Source organism: Hyperolius riggenbachi, chromosome 7 (genome assembly GCF_040937935.1).
Source record: "Hyperolius riggenbachi isolate aHypRig1 chromosome 7, aHypRig1.pri, whole genome shotgun sequence".
Taxonomy (NCBI): Eukaryota; Metazoa; Chordata; class Amphibia; order Anura; family Hyperoliidae; genus Hyperolius; species Hyperolius riggenbachi.
In genome coordinates this window covers 223,569,016-223,595,123 of record NC_090652.1, presented here as the reverse complement: position 1 = coordinate 223,595,123, position 26,108 = coordinate 223,569,016, and the positions used below count along the sequence as shown (strand labels likewise).

General features: G+C 47.4%; 1 protein-coding gene across 1 annotated transcript in view; it reads right to left on the bottom strand.

Annotated features, from left to right (window-relative positions):
• Positions 1-4,973: 4,973 nt before the first annotated feature.
• Positions 4,974-26,108, bottom strand: part of ASB1 (ankyrin repeat and SOCS box containing 1) — a 39,302-nt gene continuing 18,167 nt past the window's right edge. The window contains exons 4-5 of the mRNA XM_068246973.1: positions 18,735-19,114; positions 4,974-5,659 (exon numbers count right to left, since the gene is read on the bottom strand). Of these exons, the coding sequence (XP_068103074.1) occupies positions 5,529-5,659; positions 18,735-19,114 (511 nt within the window). The 3' untranslated portion in view covers positions 4,974-5,528. The remainder of the gene's footprint in view (positions 5,660-18,734; positions 19,115-26,108) is intronic.

Below are 26,108 nucleotides of genomic sequence, written 5' to 3'. Positions count from 1 at the left end.
TTTGGGCATCGCACGGGTTATGAATGCAGGTACTTTAGGTGCGGGTACGGGTTAAGTGGGTGCTTGGTGCAGATAGTGGGGGCCATGTGGAAGCTGTGTGCAGGTGTGAGTACTGGGTGCAATTTTAGGCCAGGGTGCAGATACTTTGTGTCGTGTGAGTACTGGGTGCCAGCTATGAGGGGATGGGGTGGGTACTGGGAAAAGTAGAGGTCAGTGTGGGTGCTGCAGGAAGGGGCAGGGCCGTGCAGAGGTTCCTCAAGGGGGTGGTGCTCAAATTTGAAATTGATAAATCGTGCTAAATTGTGTATGTTATATCACCTCTCCAGAAAGCATAAGGCAGTTTTAACCACCAACCCCCCCCCCCCCCACACACACACACACACACACCTTTATAGCAGTATCAGGCAGACTTTGTGTCTCCTTCCAACCAACACTTTTGGCGCCACCACCCTCAAATCAGCAGTAATAGGTGCCCTCTGTTAGTGGGTTAGAGTGGGCACAGTGGAGCCCACAGTGGAGGCACAGACTCACCTTTCATTACTGGGACCTTTGTCCCTCTTGATCAGCACCCAAGCTTCTTTTCAGGCAAAGAAGTGGTTACCAATATGAAGTGGTTGCTAAGCATTAGTAGATGCAAAACTGCAGTAAGTGCCAAGGTGCAGTGGGTGCCCAGATGCAGTGGATGGTAAGATGCAAAGGTTCACTTTGTGCTAAGTTGCAGTGGGTGCCGAGATGCCAAAGTACAGTCTGTGTCAAGCTGCTGTGGGTACCAAGGTCCAGTTTGTATTGGGTGTTTATTTGCAGTGGGTGCTATGCAGTATTGGCTGCTGAGTGAGTAGCAGATGGTGATAAACAATACTGGGTGCCATGTGAGTGCTAATTGGTACAGGGAGCCATGTGAGTGTTGGACATGAGTGAGTAGGGAGTGCCATGTGTGGTCTGGATGTGTGCCATGGGAGAGTACTGAATCTCATATGGGTTCGGACCAAGGATGGGTACTGGGTGCTATTTGGGTGCTGGCCATGGATGGGTACTAGGTGCATATAATGGCTTTGAAACTTGGTGACGTGTGAGTACTGTACCATGTGGGTGTTGATTATGGGGGTATGTGGGTCTTAGGTGCAAATACTGAGTGCCAAGTGGGTACTGGGAGTGAGTACATGGTGATATATGGGTGATGGATGCTGGATAGTGGGGTATTTGTTGTCATGTGGGTGCTAAAGGCAGATGATGGGTGCCATGTGGGTTCTGGGTGCTGGCACAGGGTGTCTTGTGGATTCTGGCTGTATGGGTGTGTATCAACCATCATGTAGGTGTTGATTGCAGGTACTCAGTCCCTTGTGAGTTCTGGGTGCAAGTACTGGATGTCATATGTGAGGGCTTGGTGTTTGTACTGGGCACTAAGTGGAGGCTTAGTGCAACTGGAACTACTGCAGATGAAGCATGTGGGTGTTGGGTGCAGGTATTGGGTATCACATAGGTGCGAATCCTCGGTGCCATGCCTGCACTGGGTGCTAGCTATGGGTGAGCATTGTGTTTTATGTGGGTTCTGAGTGCAAGTACTTGGGTGCTAGTACTAGTTATGTGAGTGCAGATAGTGGGTACCATGTGAAGGCGGTGTGCAGGTGTGAGTAGAGTAGGGAGTGCCATGTTGGGGCTGGGTGCAAGTACTGTGCCATGTGGGTGTGAGTACTGGGTGCCAGCTATAGGGTGAAGGGGTGCAGGTACTGGGTGTCATGTGGTTTGATGCAAGTACTAAGTGTCATATTGAGGCCAAATGTGAGTTTGGGTGCAGGGTGCAAGTACTGGGTGCTTGCTATAGTGGGGGTTACTGGTTGAGTGCAATGTGGGTGCTGAATATTGGTGGGATTGTTGTGGGTGCAGGGGGTGGGAGATCACTGTGGGTACTGCTATGAATGGCATAGTCGCTGCTAGGGGAGGTAGAGCTCAGTGTGGGTGCCTGGGGAAGGGTAGGTCACTGTGGGTGCTGGGGGGAGTAACTGTGGGTGCTGTGGAAGGTAGAGGTCAGTATGAGTGCTGGAAGAAAGGGAGATCACTGTGGGTCCTTTGGGGGATGTCATTGTGGGTCTTGGGGGAGGTAGAGGTCACTATGGGTGCTGCTGTGAATGGCATAGTTTCTGCTAAGGGAGGTAGAGGTCAGTGTGGGTGCTGAGGTAAGGGTAGTTCACTGCGGGTGCTGTGGAAGGAAGAGATCAGTATGGGTGCTTGAGGAAGGGGAAGTGACTGTGGGTGTTGGGATAGTCGGTGTAGTTACTGGATGCTGGGTGTTGGAAGAGGCCACTGAGGGGGCTGGCAATGGGAGAGATCACTGTAAGTGCTGCTTTTGGGGTGTGAGGTCCCTGTGGGTGCTGCAGGGGACAGGAGGGTAGCCACTGGGGAAGGGAAAGATCACTGTGGGTGCTGGGGGAGGTATAGGTCAGTGTGGGTGCTGGGGTAGGCAGGATCACTGCTAGAGCTGGGGAGGGAGAGGTCACTGTGGGTGCTAGGTGGAGGGAGAGGTCACTGTGGGTGCTAGGTGGAGTGAGAGGTCACTGTGGGTGCTAGGTGGAGTGAGAGGTCACTGTGGGTGCTAGATGGAGGGAAAGGTCACTGTGGGTGCTAGGTGATGGGAGATATCACTGGGGAGGTAGAGGTCAGTATGGGTCCTAGGTGGAGGGAGATGTCAGTATGCCACACTAGGATTCCTGTCTGGGCCTCTTCACTTCAAAGTGTCCCAGGCGGTGGCGGAGCTTCCCACGGGTGGGCGGAGCTTATGCGCGGCAAGAGGGGCCTTTTTTGAACCAGAACACCCCCCTCTGCACGTGCCTGGTTCTCCTTCTGCTGTTTTGGCGCAAATTGTTTGTTTTATTTTTAATTATGATTTTGAGATTTGAAGCCTAGCGTGCGCAGCTGGGAGGGGTGATCAGGACACGGGACATGGGGCCCTCCTTGAACTTCAGTATTTGCTCTCTATTGGTCCTGTGCTCATAATAATCACTTATATTGATACTTTGAATAGTGGTAATCATTAGCACACTGTTCCCATCCCCTTCTTGCGCTTCAGACACTGTAGTTGCCATTGTCAGGTTGTGGTGCACCGTATCAATTGTTATGTATGGAGTGCTTGGGGGGGCACCAATGTAAAACTTGCATCAGGGCCCACAGCTCCTAAGCTACGCCACTGGTCGGGCATGCCACTCAGGAGGTTTTGCACGACATAAGTGTAAGTTAGCTATGTGTAGGGGCTCCAGTACAATGTAGGCAGCAATAGGGAAGCTAGTATAGGTGCCACCGATCCCGCCGCTTTACTCCCCAAGCCTCTGTCCAGCAATCGCTGCAGTCTCCATGCACAGCTGCGGTATTCTCCGGTAGGAGGAGGATTGGAACTGACATCGTGATGTCATCGACCAGCCAACATTTTACAGCGCTGCGATCTGCAGCAACACTGTACTGGGGACAGCCATGTGACACAGCTGTCCCCCTGGCATTAACAAAAGTGATCCGCTGAAGCCTCTGCCAGCCGATATCGCTGATTGGCTGGCCGGGGGAGGGAGGATGGTAAAAAAAAAAAAAAAAAAAAAAAAAGATTAATTTATTTAAAAAATAATGAAGTAAAATTTTCTAAAAAACCCCCAAACATCTGGGGAGCGATCAGACCCCACCAACAGAGAGCTCTTTTGGTGGGGAGAAAAGGGGGTAATCACTTGTGTGCCGAGTTGTGTGGTCCTGCAGCGAGGCCTGATGAGATAGACATGGGTATGTACAGTGCCAGGCACACGGATAACTATGCTGTGTTCCTTTTTTCTTTCTCTGCCTGAAAGAGTTAAACATCAGATATGCAAGTGGCAGTTCCTGTCTGAGTCAGGACTGGGTCAGACTACAGTGTGACCCTCACTGACAAGAAACTACAACTATAAAACACTTTCCTAGCAGAAAATGGCTTCTAAAAGCAGGACAGAGATCAATAGTTCATAGATTTTAGCTCTGGCATACTTCAATAAATGAATTCAAAAACAATAAAACAGTAAAAACTTAAAAAGTTGATTTTAGGCCTGGGCCACACTAGCTCCGGGTGCGGGACGCATCCGCGGTCCGGGCTCCGATTTTCAAAACCCGGAACGCAAACGGATCCGTGCTGCCTTTTTTGCAGCACACGTTTTGGATCCGCTTGCGTTTTTTGTTTTTTTTTTGCTAGAGGGGGTAGCAGCCAGGACGGGGGGCTGCGGGCAAAGCGGCGGCCAGGGGGGGTCACATCCCCCCCCCCTTGCTCACCTGGGTGCCCCCCGTCCCCGCTCCCCCTCCAGCTCGCATATAATGTAATAATTTGTACCTAATGAAGTTCGGCGAGCCGGGCACTTCCGCCCACACCGCTCGCCGTCACTTCCTGCAATGTCGCCCTCTGTATTTCAGTGGGCGGCATCGCAGGAAGTGACGGCGAGCGGTGTGGGCGGAAGTGCCCGGCTCGCCGAACTTCATTAGGTACAAATTATTACATTATATGCGAGCTGGAGGGGGAGCGGGGAGGGGGGCACCCAGGTGAGCAAGGGGGGGGGGGTGGATGTGACCCCCCCTGGCCGCCGCTTTGCCCGCCACTTTGCCCGAAGCCCCCCCGTCCTGGCTGCTACCCCCTTCAGCATGGCGGCCCCCTCCTTCACCATGGGACACTGGAAACTGATCCGTTTCCAGTGTCCCAAAATGTCAGTGAAGAGGGAGGCCCGTTTCCCCATTGATTTTCACTACCCGTACGTGTATACGGGTCCGTGAAAAATGCTGCAAGTCCGGACTCAGCGTTCCGGGTTTAAAAACGTATTCCGCGGATCGCACGCGGATACGTTTTTAACTTGAGTGTGTGCTGTTCCTATTTTTAACATTGGTATCCGTGGCTACGTTTTTCGTCCGGGACAAAAAACGTAGCTACGGATACGTTTTTAAATTAAGTGTGAACTAGCCCTAAATCTAAAATAAAACTGGAATCTCAAAAAAGTCATTTTTAGGAGAAGTGGGATAGATACAATTATACATTTTCATCTCAGGTGTCCTATAACACTTCAGACTCAGATGAAAACATGAACAGAATATATAATAACTTGGAGGGAATAAAATATATATATATATATTTTTTTTTTTTAACTGCTGCCAATAGCAACCAGGATCCGTCTTTGTTACACCAGCTGTTACTGGTTATAATAGTCATGATTTTGTGGCATTTTCCAAAAATCCATAACACTATCATCCAACCATCAGGGGTCCCTTGTATCAGAGGCAGAGGCATGACCACACAGCTTCCTAATGGGGAGCGTTTCTTCAGTGTCTGCTATCCCAGCAGCTAGAGGCATACATGTGCTCTCAGATGTGACTACACACCTCTTAATGCTTCTCTTAGTGGAAAGCAAAACATAGTAAGGCACCATTATAATGAAAAGCCATCCTCCAGCCAGGATAAAGCATTCATGTGATGTGTGAAGATGGAGTAACCAGATGCAGAAGGTTTGGGTAAATACTGTTGCTATGAATGGTGACAGCAGCCATTAATCTTCATGGAGAAGGTAGCGCACAACACGGGATGGAACTGGGAGGCTGTTGATGCAGGACAGTCTGTGTTTCCCAAGTGCCTTCCGCACAGCGATACGACATAAACTTGACAGTGTGTGGGGACAGCCTGTGGAAGAGAGGCAAGGGTTAGATATGCAGTATAGTGTATTCACATTCAGTGCTTATTTGTATAACAGACATATTTAAGAAATGTTGAAGCCCAGCACCACATATATATGGGAAGGGAAAGTTAGAAGCAGAAGTGTAAATTTATCAAAGCAATTACAAGGTGTTTTTCCTATTTTCTATCTATTTAATCTCAGTAGGGTGCTGGGTATAAGGATAAGGCTGGGAGCACTCGTACATCAGCGATTTTGCAGGTTGCGGCGCAATGTGTGTGCTGGAAAATGATAGCGGAGAATGCAAATGATGTGCGATTCCAGAGCAGGCAATTATCTGCAATGACCAGTGCAGAAGTGCATGTTCTGCTGCAAAAATGTGCCGGATTCTAACACTGTTCTCCCTGCCCCCCCACCGAGGCATAGCCTCATTCCCTGCCCCTCCACCGAGGCATAGCCTCATTCCCTGCCCCATACCCTGCTGATAACTTACTTTCTGCCAATCCTCTGCTAGCTCAAACCTTTTCCCACCACCAGTACCCCACAATAAAACTTTAAACCAGTGCTGGTCAGCTTTGCTTTGCTTGACTTAATAGTGAAAAATATGTAAGGGTAGTTGAAGGAGAGAGTACACTCCAAATACACAAGGTACTTCAGTATATTATAAAAATGTAAATTTTATTAGTAACCTTAATAACATCAATTTTCATAAAAAGTGTAAACCCACGAGGTGGTCGGCCGACCCAACACTAAATAATATCCCTTTCATCCATTCATCCACATACAACAGACAGAATCAATTTGCAGTGATCACTGAATAAATTAGTGCCCAGATGTCCATCAAGAATCTGCCTCATGCTCAGCTGTTCATGTTAGGGGCCTTTGGTGCCAGCAAAGCACGCCAAGCAAGAAAACAAAGCCTTATAGCAATAAGCGGGAGCCGATTCAAGAGTCATAAGCCATTGAAGCAGCACAAGTAGCAGCATGCAGTGTATCAACACATTGGTTTCCAGCTTAATCCATATACTCTACCGGCTCCATGGAGTTGCAAGGCAGTATGTGTCCCACAGAGATGTCCGTATAGTTCATCTAATGAGCAATGTGGTTGTAAGGAGTTTGTACTCTCATACCGGCATCCTGGTCTCACACAGGAGGTAGTCGCAAAGACACATTCAGTTCCGTCCTGGCAAGGCAGCAAGGCAGGAGCAGGGCAGATCCGAAAAACAGCCATGGCATCCAGGCAAGTGATAGAAGGGTAGCAGAGGGCAGGCACACTCCACGTGGGTTACACTCGCACGCCGTGTGTACCCGACATGTTTCGCCGGTTCACTTGCGGCTTTCTCAAGGGGGCGTGTCAGCAAGCTCACGTCACCATGCACGCACTTCCTATAAATCCTATACTCCGGCCAGTCAGCAGCTGCACATACCGCCGCCTCCCTCCGCATCACTGGAACGCAAGCTGTAACCAGGGACGGGAGGGAGGAAGGGCGGAAGAACAGAGCAGCCGTGCCCTATTCAAAGACTTCCTTTAACTAGATCTATTGTGGATATGTGGCCAACAGTGTTAAAAAAATATATATATTTAAATACTTCAAAACAAAAAAGAGGGCTCAGGAAAAACCAAATCCATGCCTATTCAAACGGGTAACAAACCCCAACATTATTGTGTCACAGAACCAAAAAAAGAAAGCAAAAAAAGAAAAAGGAGGCCACATGATGTACAACCGGACTGCAACCCCCGCAAGGACCAATACTCATGGCCACACAAGCCGAGGGGTAAATGTCCAACGGCAACACCCCAATGGTGGGTGTGCCAGGGGATACATAACGCCAGAGAGGCGAGCAGACTACAGTGGTAAAAAGGAGGCATAGCTCTGAGAATCATTAAGACCCGGGGGGTCGTAGCTTTTAGTTCATAGATCCAGCGTGCTTCACGTTGGAGAGCCAATTGATCGAAGTTCCCACCTCGGATGTTAGTATGAATACGGTCTAAACCAATAACCCTCAGGCCATTGTAATTCCCCCCCATGAACATTTTTGAAGTGGCGGGCCACCGGTGACAGAACCTCTGGATCCTTACTTTTAATCTTAGTTATATGCTCATTAATACGTCTTCTCAATTCCCTCTTGGTCTTACCCACGTAGAAAGCTCCACATGGGCAGACCAAGAGATAATTCACCAAAGTGGTGTTGCAATTAACAAAATGGGCAAGGGTCCAGGTTTTGCCGTTCGGTAGCTCGACCACCCTTCCCACCTGCAAAAACCGGCAGACCGTACAGCCCCCACACCTGTAGTTCCCAGTGACCTTACAATGTCTGGGGGTACCGCCCGTGCCTGGGAAATGACTATTAACCAGTAGATCTCTTAGTGACGGGGCTCTCCTAAAGGAGACACTCGGGGACTCCGGGACAATGGCACTGAGCTTTGGGTCATTGCGTAAAATATACCAATGGCGCCTAAGAACATCCATAATCAAGCCATGCTGGACACAAAATCTTGTACAAAAATGCAAATCATTCTGTGCACGTGCGGGGTGATGTTGTACCCCTATCAAAGCCTCACGATCAGCATGTATCGCACACTGATATGCGCATCTAAGGTGGACGTCTCGGTAGCCCCTCTCCCTAAACCTGTTACGCAAATCCTTGGCCTCTCTTTCAAAGGTGGCCGTCTCTGAGCAGTTCCTACGCATCCTCAAGTACTGACCAGTGGGAATCCCCCTGACAGTATGCGAGGGGTGGAAGCTATCCGCTCTCAATAATGAATTGGTAGCCGTCTCTTTCCTATAGAGGGTGGTGGAAATGTAGCCATCAGGGCTTAAGGAAATTTTCAGGTCGAGAAAGGGGACCACCGCGTCATCCACCTGAAACGTGAATCGCAAATTGCGTTCATTAATATTCAAACGGGCTATAAAATCCGTGAGCAACCTGTGCCCACCAGTCCAGAATAGCAAGATATCGTCGATGTACCTGTGCCACGCAACAATGTGGCACAGGTTCATCGACATGGAGTCATCAGCAAAAATCTCCCGTTCCCACTCCCCCAGGTACAGGTTTGCGTACGACGGGGCACACATGGTTCCCATCACTGCACCCTGCACCTGGAGGTAGTGGGTTTCCTCAAAAACAAAAATATTATTACAAAGTAAAAATTTCAACAAGGACAGCAAAAATCCATTATGGGCTGCATGTGTAATGCTTATTTCGCTCAAAAACGTGCCTACGGCCATTACCCCCCTGTCATGGGGGATGCTTGAATAGAGAGCCTCAACGTCGAGGGCCACCAGACTTGTGCCAGCCGAAACCTGCAAGCCATTAAGAATTTGTAATAAGTGCAGCGTATCCCTAACATATGATGGCAAACTCTGCACATGCGATTGCAGGTGCCTATCTAGGTAGATACTAATTTTCTCCGTGAGGGATCCCCTCCCCGAAACAATCGGGCGCCTTGGGGGCTTATCCAGACATTTATGCACCTTAGGTAAAGAGTAAAACGTAGGTGTAATGGGGTTTACTACTTTAAGAAACTGACTTGTTTCATCGTCAATTACTTTGCGGAGAACCGCATCATCAATTATGGCAGCCAGATCGGCCTGACACCTGGTGGCCCTCGACATGGAAACCCTCCTATAACACTGCTGGTTCCCCAGCAGGTCCATGCACATATTTCGATAATCTGTACTGTTCATGATCACTATATTGCCTCCTTTGTCGGAGGGCTTGATCAATTGACTTAATAGTGCCCTTAGTCTGCCAAAGTAATATCCTATGCACAGAGTGTTTGAGTTAACCAAAGAGTCCCTCAAGATTAGGAGACCAAAAGAACATGAAAACCTAAAGCCCTTATTTCTTGGTAATTTAAGGCATATGCCAGCCTAGGAGATAGTTTTGAGACATCCAAAGACTTGTCCATTCAGCACCGTTTTATTACTGCTCTGAATTTGTAGGAGAGTGGTGACAGATTACTTCTTGCCAAATCGACAATACACTGCCTGCTGCATACATTTTTTGTGCAACTGCAGTTATACTGAATGGGACTCGCATGGCATGTGATCAGGAAAGATGAGACCAGAATGCAGGCATCTTTCCTGTGTGCTTTGCATATTTTTTTGCAGTGGGAAAGGCCATATTTATTTGTGCACAACTGAATATTTTGTGAAAGAGAGTTTTTGATTCTCAGAGTCACAATCTTAGGCCACATACACACATCAGACCATAGTCTTTGGAAAATGAAAGATCACAGACCAATTTTACCCCCTTCCATGTAGTATGAGAGCCATACCTACACAGTCTATTCTATGGAGCTGAACTCCCCATCAGAAAAAATCTTTGCAAGATGCTGCACACACAGATGCTGTACACAAAAGATCAGTATCTGCAAAAGATCTGTTCCTGCCAAAGATCTGTTCCTGCAAATTGCATTCATAGTGTATGATATCTGCAGATCATCATACACACCTTGTTTAACTGACATTCATCTGCAGATCTGAAAATCCATCCTGGTGGATCGGATCTTCAGATGAATGTCTGTTAAACAAGGTGTGTATGAGGATCTGCAGATATCATACACTATGAATGCATTTTGCAGGAATGGATCTTTTGCAGATACTAATCTTTTGAATGTGTACAGCATCTTTGTGTGCAGCATCTTGCAAAGATTTCTGTCTGATGGGGAGTTCAGCTCCATAGAATAGACTGTGTAGGTATGGCTCTCATACTACATGGAAGGGGGTAAAATTGGTCTGTGATCTTTCATTTTCCAAAGACTATGGTCTGATGTGTGTATGTGGCCTAAGATTGTGACTCTGAGACTCTGAGAATCAAAAACTCTGTCTGATGGGGAGTTCAGCTCCATAGAATAGACTGTGTAGGTATGGCTCTCCTACTACATGGAAGGGGGTAAAATTGGTCTGTGATCTTTCATTTTCCAAAGACTATGGTCTGATGTGTGTATGAGCCTTAATCTTATACTTGTGTTGCAATGGCATGTGCTATCAACTTATATATATATATATATATATATATATATTCTTTTTACTTCTTTATTGTTGTAGACATACCGTATAACAATTTATAAAAGAGCATTGCAAACATGCTTACGGGCTGGAACCCACTAGAGCGATTTTTTTTGAGCGTTTAGGGAGCGATTCAAAAAGCTGGCGATTTCCCTAAACGCTCAGCTAATGTTAATGAATGGGCCAAATTCCACTGGAGTGATTGCGATTAACAAAATCGCAAACGCAGGACATGCATTTTTGAGCGTTAGCGTTTTTGCAATGTAAAGTATATAAACGCTGGCATGATCGCTTATGAATATCTATACATAGCGATTTTGCTAGCGTATTTACATTACTGCACACTGTAAGAAAACTACAATTGAAAGGACCAATCAGAATTAAAAACGGTAATCGCAAATTGCTACACTACCGCTGGCAAAACGCTTACACTTTTTAAAATCGCTACCAAAATCGCCAGAGAACGCTCATGAAATCGCTTACAAAACGCTCATTAAAAACGCTATCAATTAGCGATAGCGCTTTGTAGTGGGTTCCAGGCCTTCAAGATGATTTGTGTACTAATTGTGTACATGGCAGCACACTTTTTAAACGAAACTTAAGTGGGGAAAATAAGTTAAGTGTTGCATCTTCCACCCCCCAGCAGTATCTGAGGTCCATTGGTGTTCTCGTCCCCTCTACTGTGCCGCTGTCACCCCCCCCCCCCCCCCCCCCCCCAGCTAAAGTCTGAGACTGGCCTAGTTGTGGATTACAGTGCATGCGCTTCCAAGGCCGCGTTCATCCTATGCACTGCAGTTGCAAGCCTTTAAAAACTGCCCATGCACAGTATGCTCCTGGCCACGCGTCTTCGATCAAGGAGGCGCACGGCTGGGACTGTGCAAGTGTCTTAGTCAACAACCCACTTGGGCTGACAGTGGATCAATGGAGGGAACCATGAAGATACCAAGGGACCTCAGATACTACTGGGGGTTAGATGAAGCTCCAGGTAAATAAAACAACTTTTTTTCCCCTCTTAATATTTGCTTTAACTAAAGGTGAAATTTTAGTTTCTGTGCTTAAAATGAAATCTGATCAATAGTTTAGTTAGCCTGCTTTACTGTTTTCACAAAACACAAGCACATCACATCAGTTAAATTAATGGTGCATACTGCATATGTTTGTTACAGTAAGGGCTCGTTTCCACTAGTGCGGCGTGCGTCTCGTAGACGCACGCCGGCACTGAGCGGGTGGGCGGGATCGCAGGCGATTCCCATCAGCCGTGCCATGCACGGCTATGGGAATCGCAGCCTCCGCCGCGAATTCTGTGGGGGTTTCCGGCCGAATCGCTACTGCAAGCGATTCGGCCGGCGGCGCCGTTATCCTCTATGGCAGAGTTTCCCCGCGCGATTTGCCTGCGGGGAAACTCTGCGGATTCGCGGCCGTTTCCGCGAGAGTGGAAACGGGCCCTTAGGGCAAAGCTTTGCATATACATCCCCCTTAAAAGGAACCTAAACTGAGAATGATATGGATTTTTCCTTTTAAAATAATACCAGTTTCCTGACTCTCCTGCTGATCATGTGTCTCTAATGCTTTTAGCCACAGCCCCTGAACAAGCATGCAGATTAGGTGCTCTGACTGAAGTCAGACTGGATTAGCTGCATGCTTGTTTCAGGTGTGTGATACAGCCACTACTGCAGCCAAAGAGATCAGCAGGACTGCCAAGCAACTGGTATTGTTTAAAGAGAACCCGAGGTGTGTTTAAAGAATGTTATCTGCATACAGAGGCTGGATCTGCCTATACAGCCCAGCCTCTATCCCAAACCCCACTAAGGTCCCCCTGCACTCTGCAATCCCTCATAAATCCCAGCCGTGCTGTGAGGCTGTGTTTACATCTGTAGTGTCAGTCTCAGCTGCTCCCCCGCCTCCTGCATAGCTCCGGTCCTTGCCTCCGTCCCTTCCCTCCAATCAGCAGGGAGGGAAGGGATGCAGGCGGGGACCTGAGTTCTGCAGGAGGCGGGGAGAGCAGCAGACTGACACTATAGAGATAAACACAGCCAGCTCTGACAAGCTGTTTGTCAGCAGCGTGGCTGTGATTTATGAGGGATTGCAGAGTGCAGGGGGACCTTAGGGGGGTTTGGGATAGCAACAGAGGCTGGGCTGTATAGGCAGATCCAGCCTCTGTATGCAGATAATATTCTTCAAACCCACCTCGGGTTCTCTTTAACCACTTGAGGACCCACCCTTTACCCCCCCTTAAGGACCAGCGCAGTATTCTGTGATCTGTGCTGGGTGGGCTCTGCAGCCCCCAGCACAGATCAGGCAGCACGCAGAGCGATCAGATCGCCCCCCTTTTTTCCCCCCTATGGGGATGGTGTGCAGGGGGGGTCTGATCGCTCCTCTTGGCTGGCATGTTGCGGGGGGGGGGCGGGCACCTCAAAGCCCCCCTCCGCGGCGAAATTCCCCCCCTCCCTCTCCTACCTGTCATCCCCGGTGATCGGGGCTGCACAGGACGCTATCCGTCCTGTGCAGCCAGTGACAGGACGTCCCCTGTCACATGGCGGCGATCCCCGGCCGCTGATTGGCCGGGGATCGCCGATCTGCCTTACGGCGCTGCTGCGCAGCAGCGTCGTACAATGTAAACAAAGCGGATTATTTCCGCTTGTGTTTACATTTAGCCTGCGAGCCGCCATCGGCGGCCCGCAGGCTATTCACGGAGCCCCCCGCCGTGAATTGACAGGAAGCAGCCGCTCGCGCGAGCGGCTGCTTCCTGATTAATTAGCCTGCAGCTGGCGACGCAATACTGCGTCGCTGGTCCTGCAGCTACCACTTTGCCGACGCGCGTTATGAGTGCGCGGTCGGCAAGTGGTTAAAAGGAAACATCCATATCCCTCTCAGTTAAAGGAGAACTGGAGTGAGAGGTATATGGAGGCTGCCATATTTATTTCCTTTTAAGCAATACCAGTTGCCTGGCTATTCAGCTAATCCTCTGCCTCTAATACTTTCAGTCATAGGCCCTGAACAAGCATGCAGCAGATCAGGTGTTTCTGACAAATTTAGACAGATATGACAAGATTAGCTGCATGCTTGTTTCTGGTGTGATTCAGACACTTCTTTAGGCAAATAGACCATCAGGGCTGCCAGGCAACTGGTATTGCTTAAAAGGAAATAAATATGGCAGCCTTTATATCCCTCTCACTACAGTTCTCCTTTAAGGTTCCCTTTAAAGCTAATGGGAATCGGAAAAAAAAATAAACCAGATATTTACCTAACTAGAGAGAAGGCTCTGGGTCATATAGAGCCTTCCCTCTCCTCTTACGGTGCCCTCGTAGCAGCGGAAGCTCCTCTGCTTGAATCCCCCGCCGTGGAGGACTTCGGAAGTCTTCGGGAGACAGACGGCTCCATATTGTGCGAGAGGGCGCACTCCCGAAACCTCCTTTGGCAGCAGAGTAAACAGTATTTGACTAAATTGGTCGAATCGTGCTCCCAAGGAACCAGCGGTGGAACGGGGACCGAGAGAGGAGCGGAAAGGGTCTATAGCAGAGCTCCCCAACCCTGTCCTGAATGCCCACCAACAGTACATGTTTTGCAGGAAACCACACACAATCACAGGTGAGGTAATTAGTGTCTCAGCAGAGCTTATTAAATACCTCTGTGGATTTCCACAAAACATGCACTGTTGGTGAGCCTTGAGGTCAGGGTTGGGGAACAGAGCTCTATAGGACCCAGACCCTTCCATCACCTTAAGTATCTATCTGGTTTGTTTATTTTTTTTAACGATTCCCATTCACTTTAACCACTTGCCGACCGCACGCTTATACCGTGCATCGGCAAAGTGGCAGCTGCAGGACCAGCGACGCAGTACTGCGTCGCCAGCTGCAGGCTGATTAATCAGGAAGCAGCCGCTCGCGCGAGCGGCTGCTTCCTGTCAAATCACGGCGGGGGGCTCCGTGAATAGCCTGCGGGCCGCCGATGGCGGCTCGCAGGCTAAATGTAAACACAAGCGGAAATAATCCGCTTTGTTTACATTGTACGGCGCTGCTGCGCAGCAGCGCCGTAAGGCAGATCGGCGATCCCCGGCCAATCAGCGGCCGGGGATCGCCGCCATGTGACAGGGGACGTCCTGTCACTGGCTGCACAGGACGGATAGCGTCCTGTGCAGCCCCGATCACCGGGGGGACAGGTAGGAGAGGGAGGGGGGTGAATGTCGCCACGGAGGGGGGCTTTGAGGTGCCCCCCCCCGCCAGCCACACGCAGGCAGGAGAGATCGGACCCCCCCAGCACATCATCCCCCTAGTGGGGAAAAAAGGGGGGTGATCTGATCTCTCTGCCTGCACCCTGATCTGTGCTGGGGGCTGTAGAGCCCACCCAGCACAGATCACATAATTCAATGCTGGTCCTTAAGGGGGGGTAAAGGGTGGGTCCTCAAGTGGTTAATGACTGTATATTGATTGTGCGCACTGCTGAGTGGGGGAGGAAAGGAGGGATGGCAGGCAAGCCAAGCAATGGAAACAGAAAATGGAGGATACTCAAAGTGGACATGAACTCTTGCACAGGACAGATGGAAAACAGAGAGAAATGCACCCTGTATGTATTTATAGCGTTCAGCTTGTTTAATTCCCCCTCATTTGTGTCTAATCACAAGTTGTAATTTAATCACTCCTTTGTGTCACATGACTGCCAATGGCAGATAAACCCATTTGAAAGCACAGTCTGTAAATCATATGTCTGCTTCCATGAATCAGGAAGTAGAAACTGTGCAAATTTATTTTAGGATTTGTATCAGCTGTAACAAAGACATGCTTTTTGTTTAAAGGTTATTCTGCTGTTTTGCATCTTTTAGAGGAGCTTTGAGTTTCAGCCCCTGTAAACAGACATTGGTTATAGAAAACCATGTGTAGATGTATTGTCTTACAATTATTATTTTTTTTAAAACCTTCTCCCTACCTGGAATAATCACATGCAAGGGAACTCTGAACAGATTTTCCACAGAACTACACAGCTTGAATATTGAGGTTACTTTCACACCAAGGCGTTGCGTTTTAGGGGACGTTATGGTCGCATAACGTGCCGCTAACGCAATGCCTGGTGGTGTTGAAGCAGGACGTCAGAGTGAGCCGCGTTATGGAGCTCTTTGTGCGCTCCGTGTGTCTGTGTGTCTCCGTGGCGCTGATTGGCTGGCGGGACCACGTGATGCGGAGTGGTCCTGCCAGCCAATCAGCGCACAAAGCGGCTGATCCAGGAAGAAAACACTGCAAGTCAGCAGTGCAGTGAATATTAATTAGCCATGTGGCTAATTACTGCGCATGGGCAACCAGTCAGAACGCACAGTATGCTGCACCTTATCAGAATGTGCAGCGTTACAGTGTAATGCAACGTGGGCACTGTGAACAGCCCATTTAGTTTTCATTGCTGTGAGTTAGGCTGCGTTACAGGCTGCACTAACGTGCGCCTGTAACGTCTGAAAGCAGCCTGAGAATACAAAATAACTTTTCTTTATATGCTGATCTTTTCATTACAAATTATTATCAGTAAAGGAGGCAACACATGATACAATAACAAGTTTTTCTTTAAAAATGGGTTGTTCCAGAAGATTGAGGGCTAGGTTCACGGTGTGTTGCAGAATAATCCTGCATGTCGACTCACTGCTCATACAATTCTATGGGGCTGTTCACATCTCTGCATTGTATTCTAACTGGCTGCATGCAGGCTTTGTATTAAAGAGGCACTTAAGTCTTAAAAAAAAAAAGAGTTTTACTCACCTGGGGCTTCCCTCAGTCCCTGGAGCTGATCGGTGTCCCCGCTGGCGGCTTCTTCCGGTTTAGCCGTCAGGACCCGACAGGCTGGGAACGCGAGTGATTCTTCACATTCCCAGCCACAATATCGCCCCCTATACGGCTATTGCGGCAAGGAAGACCGCAATAGCAGCATAGGGAGAGATATTGTGGCTGGGAACGCGAAGAATCACTCGCATTCCCAGCCTGTCGGGTCCTGACGGCGAAACCGGAAGTGGTCGCCAGCAGGGACGGGTGGATTGGAGAGACACGGCGAGGGCACCGATCAGCTGCCGGGGGCTGAGGGAAGCCCCAGGTGAGTAAAACTTTTTTTTTTTTTTTTAGACTTAAGGTTCACTTTAAAGTCTATGTCCAGTCTCCATTGCCGTTTATTATAACACATGCGGTATGCAATGGACCACTGTGAACCTAGCCTGAAAGGTTTTTTTTTGTTATCTGACTGCCAAATTTGATCAAATTTCCAATATTTGGGATATATTTTGATTGGTTTTGGTTGATAGTTCTTACATTTTTTCAGAAAAATGAACGGTGTAGTTGTAGACAATACATTCAAAAATGTCTTGATTTAAAGAGCCAAGCAATTTTTTCAACCATTTTTTCCATAATAGAGGAAAAATGTAACATAGGTTCGTGATACATTGATCACATTTTTCAAATGTAACAATTGAAAACATTGATTGTAATTCTCAAATTAAAAAAAAGGTACTTGCGCATTATCCCATCTGGAAAGTTTGTCAGCTTTTTGTTAAAGTTCTGTTTGATCCCCTAGCCAGATCTAAGCATTTTTGGAAAGCTGAAAGTCTCAGCTTTCCTTTGCACTGGGTCCCGAGTCAATGCGATGCCCCATTCCCAAGTTGTGGGGGGGGGGGGGGGGGGACAGGTGTCCCCCTGCACTTTGCTGCAGAGAGCACAGTGGAATAGAGTCTCCTGCCCATGCCAGTAAGACAGAGAGGAGACGAGGGTGCCTAGCTGTGCTGCTCCTTCATCTCTAATGAGAGACCCAGGGCACTTGACATAAGTTTTGAAGACACAGATTTATGCTGTGAAGGAAGAAGACTTACCGGGCGTGCTGCTTATCATCATGTCGGGTTTGTCCCGTACTTCTGTAATTGCACTTTCTGCAGCCAAGTTCGGGGGACACCCCTCCTTCAAAACCCCATAACTTGGGAACTGAGCATCGTACTGACTCGGGACCCAGTGCAACAGAAAGCCGGGACTTTCAGCTTTCCAAAAATGGTCAGATCTTCCTGGGGGAGCAAACAGAACTTTAACAAAAAGCTGTCAAACTTTCCAAATGGGATAATATGGAAGTACCCCAAAAAATATGTAAGAAAAAAGTATGGTGTGTGGCTACCTTCAAGGAAAACTGACGTGAGAGGGATATGGAGGCAGCCATATTTATTTCCTTTATTTCCTTTTAAAGGGGAACTGAAGAGAGAGGTATATGGAGGCTGCCATGTTTATTTCCTTTTAAGCAATACTAGTTGCCTGGCAGCCCTGCTGATCCTCTGCCTCTAATACTATTAGCCATAGCCCCTGAACAAGCATGCAGCAGATCAGGTGTTTCAGACTTTAAAGTCAGATCTGGCAAGACTAGCTGCATGCTTGTTTCTGGTGTTATTCAGATACTACTGCAGAGAAATAGACCAGCAGGGCTGCCAGGCAACTGGTATTGATTAAAAGGAAATAAATATGGCAGCCTCTGTATACCTCTTACATCAGTTCCCTTTTAAACAATGCCAGTTGCATGGCTGCCCTGCTGATCCTCTGCCTCCAATACTTTTGGCCATAGACCCTGATCAAGCATTCAGATCAGGCATACATGTAATTAAGGCACCAGGAAATGTGGGCGCAGGGCAAAGCCGAAAAACATCTCACCCTGCTCCTGCACAAGTCCCAGCAGCGTTAATTACTATTCCCTCTTTGGGCCGCCTTTGACACTGGGGAAAGATGTATTTCAGCTTACAGCTGTTGCTGGCGGCTGAATTACACTGTTTTTATTGTAATTTGGTCTCAGTCTTTTGATGGCACCCAGATAACTGATTGAGCGCGGCTATAGCCATAATTCTAATTACAGCCTGCGGCAGCACCCACATTTCCAGCACGGTGTTTGCCTGATTTGGCAGATCCAATGTCTAACTGTATTTGCCGTGCTTGTGTTAGGTGTTGGATGCACGAGAAGTTAGCAGCATGCCAGGCAACTAGTGTTGTTTAAAAGGAAATATAGCAGCCTCCAGATCCCTCTCAAGTCTTGTCCCTAAAGACAGAGCAGACTGCTAATATCTAACAGAACTTACATATTGCTTCTTTAAAGAGCTTCAGGGCCTCGGGGTCCACCCTCCTCCTGGAGTTCTCATCAGCTCTGGGTTCTTTGTCCATAAGGGTCAGATTTGCACCAAAGTCAATGAGCAGCTGAACAAAGTGCTGATCGCAGCCATGGCGAAGTACCGCCTCCATCAAGCAGCATGGAGATATTCGTGAGAAGTTTGCTTTGCACACTGCATTCTGGCTGTTGTAATCAGGGTTAGCACCGGCCTTAAGCAGGAGACGGAAGCAAGGCAGACTGTCATAGGCTGCACTAATGTACAGCGGTGTGCAAGACAATGATGTTAGATATCGAGGGGCAGAAGCCACACCACACATCAGCTGGTGATCAACATCCACATCTGCTCCATACCTGCAATAATATGAGAGCATTCAGGCAGATATTGTATGGTACAGAAAATATGAATGGCACACTCCCATTGCCATACTTTTTGTGCTCACACATCCTTAGGACTGGTTAACAAACACCTGGGCAAGGTTCACAATTGAATGCATGAAAAACGGGTAAGTATTTTTTTGCATGGATTTTTTTGGATATCATGGACTTGATTCACAAAGCCGTGATAACTTATCACAGTCTCTCTAGCGTTATAGCACGCAGATTCGCATTTGTTACGCGCGCTATAACGCTAGTGCGACTATAAGTTATCACGGCTTTGTGAATCAAGCCCAATGTGCGCTCAAATGCCAGTAGCATCCAAAGTGGTTGGACCTGCCTGTCATTTTCCCCTTCATGCAAAAATTCACATAAGGGGCTTGATTCACTAAACCATGATAACTGATATCACGGCCACGCTACCGCTTTTGGTAGCATAATAACGCGCGTAACATTTTTTGCGCAAAATTGCAGCTGGTTTCAAGTTTATGCACAAAAATTCACGTTTGCGCGTGAAAATTAACGATTGCGCGCAGAAACGCGCACAAAAACGATAGCGTGGTCGTGATATGAGTTATTACGGTTTACTGAATCAAGCCCAAGATGTGAACAAGTCCATTTTGGGAAATGTCGCTGCACTGTGACAGCATTTGATGTGCAGTAACAATTGGTAGACAGGTGGTCTCATGTACACGCATGCACCCCACCACTAGTTCCAAACACCCAATGATTCTTGATGGTGATTAGCAAGCAGTGATCACATGACTCACTAGTCATCCAGGTGGGTAGGCCCTTTCCAAGCTGAAACTTGGATTTTCTAAATGCATATTTAAAGGACCACTATTACAAAAAAGTGTAACATTTTAAATAAATGTAAACATATACAAAATAAGAAGTATGCTTCTTGCAGAGTAAAATGAGCCATAAATTACTTTTCTCTTATGTTGCTGTCACTTACAGTAGGTAGTAGAAATCTGACAGAACCAGCTCAGTTCTGCATGGGGGATTCTCAGCATGGCCTTTACTCTTTATAAAGACACTCCCTGAAAAAGAAGATGCTTTCCAGCCTCCCTGTTTGCTGCACAGTTTTTTGGCAGTTGGATGGAGCAAATGCCATTTACTAGATGCTTTTGAAAATAAAGAAAACACTGAGAATCCCCATGAGAAGATGAACTGGTCTAAAACCTGTCAGATTTCTATTGCCTACTGTAAGTGACAGCAACATAGGAGAAAAGTAATTTATGTGTCATTTTACTCTGGGAAAATGTACTTATTTGCATATGTTTACATGTACTTTTAAATTCTACGATTTTTGTGATAGTGGTCCTTTAAATAAGGTAATACATTATAGAAATATAATAATGCTGCCTAGGCAACAGCCACTGCTAATTTCCTTTTAAAATGCCACATGCTGAGCTGCTGTGCTGATCCTTCGATGATATCAGAGTCACAGACCCAGAAGGAATATGCAGAAGTCACATGATCGGCATAAGAGACAAGGAATTGCAATTTTGAAAAGGAAATTAAAAAAAAAAATTGTTTTCTTTGAACTTAAATTCCAGGATTTTTTTTCTAAATGGTGTGGAAAGAAACTAGAAAGGTTTTGGGTTTTCATTGAAGTCTGTGTCCCCACTGGAGAGAAAATCTCCCTCAATTCCTATCCCTGGGACCAGAGGCGGGACAAGGTCCTCCAGCACCCAAGGCTGAGACACCAAATTGCGCCCTCCCACCCCAGCTGTCACACACTGATTGCTATTAGACTAAGAGGGCCACAGGGCCCACAACCTCCCCAACACCTTAATCTCTAGTTATCTGGCATGCAGTCACTGCTATGTATCCTCTTTTCTTATTTCTTTCTCCTTCATACACAATTAGGAATGACAGCTGAATGAATTGTGCGCCCCCTCCTACACTGCGCCCTGAGGCTGGAGCCTCTCCAGCCTATGCCTCGGCCCGGCCCTGCCTGGGACCTCCATGGTACTTCGTAGCTTTAGGTTACTTTCACACTATATACATTGTGTTGAGCATCCTGAAAAATATAATTGCAAGGCAACGGTCCTGTAAAGTACCATCGTAGCTGACTGCTATGATGCGACCCGTACAGTGCAGCATACAGTCCATACACCATGTGTACACTGTGTGCCTTGCCCAGTAGAAAAACACTGCATGCTGTGCGTTACTCCGCCAGAAATCATCATGCCACAAGTACCAGTGTGAAAGGCCGATCGAAATAAAAAAATAGAAGTATAAGCCTGAATATGAACTCTGGTAGTTCCAGGGTAAAAAAAAAAAAGGTAACTGTAGTAGAACAGCAATAAAAAGGGATAATTCCCCTTTCTACTCTCACTATTGCAGAGTTTTTCCCTCTTTTTCTCTGGCAGGAGAGAGAAAAATCTCAGATATCGTGACAGGACAGCAATAAAAGTTAATTAGGTTCTAACCCTTTACCATGGTACCCAAATCTGAAGTAATTTTTACCTTGGACTAAAGCTTTTACAAGCAGTTTTAAAATATACCACCTAGGCCAAAGGTTTTCAACCTTTTTAAAAGTTGTGACACATGACGCCAAATGCTCAGATCTCCATGACACATCATATATGGCAGCAGCGGCTCACTCACCAGCTCCATACGTTCCATCGTTTCAGCGCCCTGGTCTGTCTCCCTCTCCGCTTATAGTTAGAGATCCAAGCGAAGCAGGCACCACCTTCAGTAAATTAGTAGCTCTTTATTGAAAAAGTCATAAAAAATGACAAGTCATCGATAAAAATGGCTTTAGAGGCTGACAGCCCGCTGTTTCAAGCTCAGTAGCTCTTTTTCAAAGCCAGAAGCCATGATCATTGGTACAGTGGTCTTAAAGCTACGGCACGCCCCATATCCTTTTGCATAAGTGCTCCTCCACTTCTGTCGTCTTCGCTTATAGTTAGAGCAGGGCTACAAAAAAGATGGCTGTCAATGTCCATATTTGTGGACATTGGCGGACATTTTCTTGTAGCCCTGCTCTAACTACAGACGGTACGGTCGAAGAGGAAGACAGAGCGGGGCGACACATACCCAAGGCTGCCGAAACACATTTATGCCACGGCACATGGGTTGAGAAAAGCTCACCCTTGGCCCTTAACTTTGGTTCAATTAACTTTTCTCCTGGGTTTTGTTTTCCATTTTATCTACAAGATACATTTTAAAGGGAAACTGAAGTGAGAGGGATGTGGAGGCTGCCATATTTATTTCCTTTTAAACAATATTAGTTGCCTGGCAGTCCTGCTGATCTCTTTGATTGCAGTATTGTCTGAATCACAACAGAAACAAGCATGCAGCTAATCTTGTCAGAAACATCTAATCTGCATGTTTGTTCGGGGTCTATGGCTACAAGTATTAGAGGCAGAGGATCAGCAGGACAGCCAAGCAACTGGTATTGGTTAAAGGAAATAAATATGGCAGCCTCCATATCCCTCTTACTTCAGGTTCCCTTTAAGCACCTTGAATGTGAATAAGTCCTAAGAAGGTAAGGAAAGCATGTAAACCTTAAACTGATCTTGTGCCAAAGCTCGGGATCAAAACCAGATAGATACCTTAAAAGAGGGAAGGCTCAGGATCCTATCGAGCCTTCCCTCGCTACTGTAAAGCCCATCTTCACATCGGGTCCGTGCAGTAGCCAGCCAGTGCATGCATGCGGAATAGCACAGAACCTGTGGCTCCGGCTTAATGTGCATGCGCGTGGGCGGGCTGGGTCTGGTATTGTGCGGCCACACTGGAGCAGGAAGAGCTGCGTGGCCCGCTAGGATTAGCAACAATGCATAGCGGCTAATCTTCGGGGGGGGGGGGGGAGGGAGGCTGTGCTCAGAAACGGGGGACAACACAGCAGGAAGGGAACCCTCAATAGGATCCTGAGGCTTCCCTCTCTTTAGGCAAGTATCTAATTCTGTGTACACAAGCTTCGGCTCGGGTAAATTTGGGGCAGCATTTTGAGTATATTTTTTGCCTTTCTAGGGGCTAAATATTTATTTATGAGGCTGTTCATGATTTGATCCTACTCATTTTTCACACAAAGGGCATGAGTCACAAAGCTTTTTCACCTGTATTCCACTGTTTTCACCTTATCTATGTTACATTTGTAACCTTCCAAAGAGCAAAAATATAATTAAGGTAAGAAAAGTAATACTAAAATGAAGTTAATCAGGAACTCATTCTAAGTGATTATTTTGCTTGTAAATGTGCTGAAAGGTTATTTTTTTTATCAAATAGGTGATAAATATTTTTGAGAAGGTTTGTGCATAGAGCCCAACGTCTATTTCCCTAATCAGGATATTATTGCTTAAGGTGGCCATACACTGGTCGATGTGCCATTAGATCGACCAGCTGACAGATCCCTATCTGATCGAATCTGATCAGAGAGGGATCGTATGGCTGCCTTTACTGCAAACAGATTGTGAATCGATTTCAGCCTGAAACAGATTCACCATCTGCTGAGCTGCTCCTGCCACCTGTCCCCCCCCCCGTAAACATTACCTGAGGCTGGCTCCCGGGCATCTTCTCCGCATTGCACGGCTCTGTTCCGGCTCCATTACGGCGCTTCCTGTGTTACTCCGTGACCAGGAAGTTCAAATAGAGCGCCCTCTATTTGAACTTCCTGGTCACTGCAGTGACACAGGAAGCGCCGGGATGGACGGAGCCGAAACAGAGCCGTGCAGCGCGGAGAAGACGCCCGGGAGCCAGCCTCAGGTAATGTATACTTGATCGGATCGGCCGCCGCTAGCGACGCGCACTTTACCCGCGGGCGATCGAGGTTAATTTCCCGCACGGCGCGATCGACGCACCGATCCGATTTCGGGAGGAAATCGGATCGGCGGCTGCGTTTACCGCGAACGATTGGCAGCAGATTCGATCCCAGGATCGAATCTGCTGTCGAAACGGCTGGGAATCGAGCCAGTGTATGGCCTGCTTTACTGTGGCCTCTTCTAAATTCCATGCGTCGTTCTTGAGTTGTCTCCACTTCCTGATAAACCGTATCAGACAAACTGAACTCTTATTTACCTATTTGTAAACACTTATCTCCCTTCCCTTAACAAAAAGTTAAGAATTTGCCCTTATGATTATGAGTAGGGATGGTCAAGGAGATGCAAATAATTTTGAGCTTATGCAGGATAATGCACATTTATGCAGCTTGAAAATGGACCAACAGAATTTCATCTTGGTGGGATTTGAAGAAATGGGAGGCAAAGCAATGTGATTTAACAGACCAGGCCACCTTCTTTCATTGCTTCCAGTCCTGGCAATGAACAGGGGGTCAGCATGGGCATTGTGACTTGTCTGCAGCTAAGCAGTACCGTGTGCAGTAACCTGCAAAGCATGCTGTGTCCTGACAACTCACACTCATGTAAAGTATTAAAGGGAACTAAGCATTCATTTTACAAAACTTGTCAAACAAATATCCCCCTACGGGAGGTTCATGAACTGTGTGCACCTTTCAGGATGCAACAAGCACTTACTTACCTACATTGGGCTGCACCACAGCTCCTCGCCTGTATGGAGGCATCCATCTGCAGAAACACAGGTTGGATACAATATAGCTCGTCCTTGGTGGCAACAATACATGTTGGGGACATGTAATGCATGCTGGTAGATGTAGTTCCTATTGATGTGATTACATCATCTGGCCAGAAGATGTAATCACATGAATTAACTACTTCTGCTGCATGTGTTACCAGCCAGGGGCGTTGCTAGGATCCTAAGATATCTGGGGTACTTTTGGGCACTCCAGCTGAAAAATGGGTGGTGCCATGCAACAGGATGTGGGTGTGGTCATGGGTGGAGCCAAATTCCCATAAATTTAACAGTCTAAATAGGCCTGCCCAGCAACGTTGGATGAAGCCCCCCTCATTAATACAATTAGTAAATAAATAAATGCAGCAAATCACATAATTACGTAGTGCCACTTTAAACATAACTAGGCAGCGTTACCTGGCTTCTGTGCTGGCTGGTCTGGCTTGCTGATGGGTATGCTGGCCTGCTGCCAGGTTGTCTGGCAGTCCCCCCATAGCATTATCTGACTTTCTAGTGGATCCCCTCCCATGCTCCCACAGACCTCCCATTGAGGCACCAAAACTCCCAGCATGCCCCCATAGAATAACCACAGCTCCCTGCATGCCCCCTAAAGGCACCACAGCACACAGCATACCCCATTGATGCATCACAGCTCACATCATGCCTGCTATTGAGGCACCACAGCTCCTATAATGCCCCCATAGAGGCTCCACAGCTCTGACTCTGCCTGGAGGATCTCCAGGGCATCCCAGAATAGATCTGTGGCACGTGCCACTGATCTTTGGGGCTAGCAATGCCCCTGTTGCCAGCTGCCAGGGACGCACATATATCAGGGATTTCGACCTGCGACACTTAGCAAGAGAAGATGGAGGCTTCTATATCGACAGGTAGGTAGGTAAGTAAATGCCTGCTGCACTCCAAATTCCCACAGGGTTTATGATTGCCACCGTAGAAGCATGTGGTAGCTGCCATATTTATTTCCTTTTTAACAATACCAGTTGCCTGGCATACTGCTGATCTCTGGATGCCCTAGTGCTTGGATCACACACCTGCAATAAGCATGCAGCTAATTCAGTCCAGTCCAGTCTAGTATCTATAGTAAGGCTAAGTTCACAATGGCCTTTGCATTCCCTATAGCAGCAGGAATGCAGCAGATTGGGAAAGCGGCACTGCACCTTATCCATGCGTTGCATACAGTGAAGCATAGTCAATGAAAAGTATGCTTCACTGTAACCCTTTTGCATTACCATGCTGCACTCCATTGTAGTGCAATGCACCCGACACACTGTGGACATAGCATAGGTGGTGCATTACAGAGCAGCCCTTATACTGCAACACACCACTGAACGTAGCCTAGCGGATGTAGGGACAGTATAGGAAGCCTGCCATCATTTCAACAATGCAGTGCTGATTGCTATCCTGTTACATA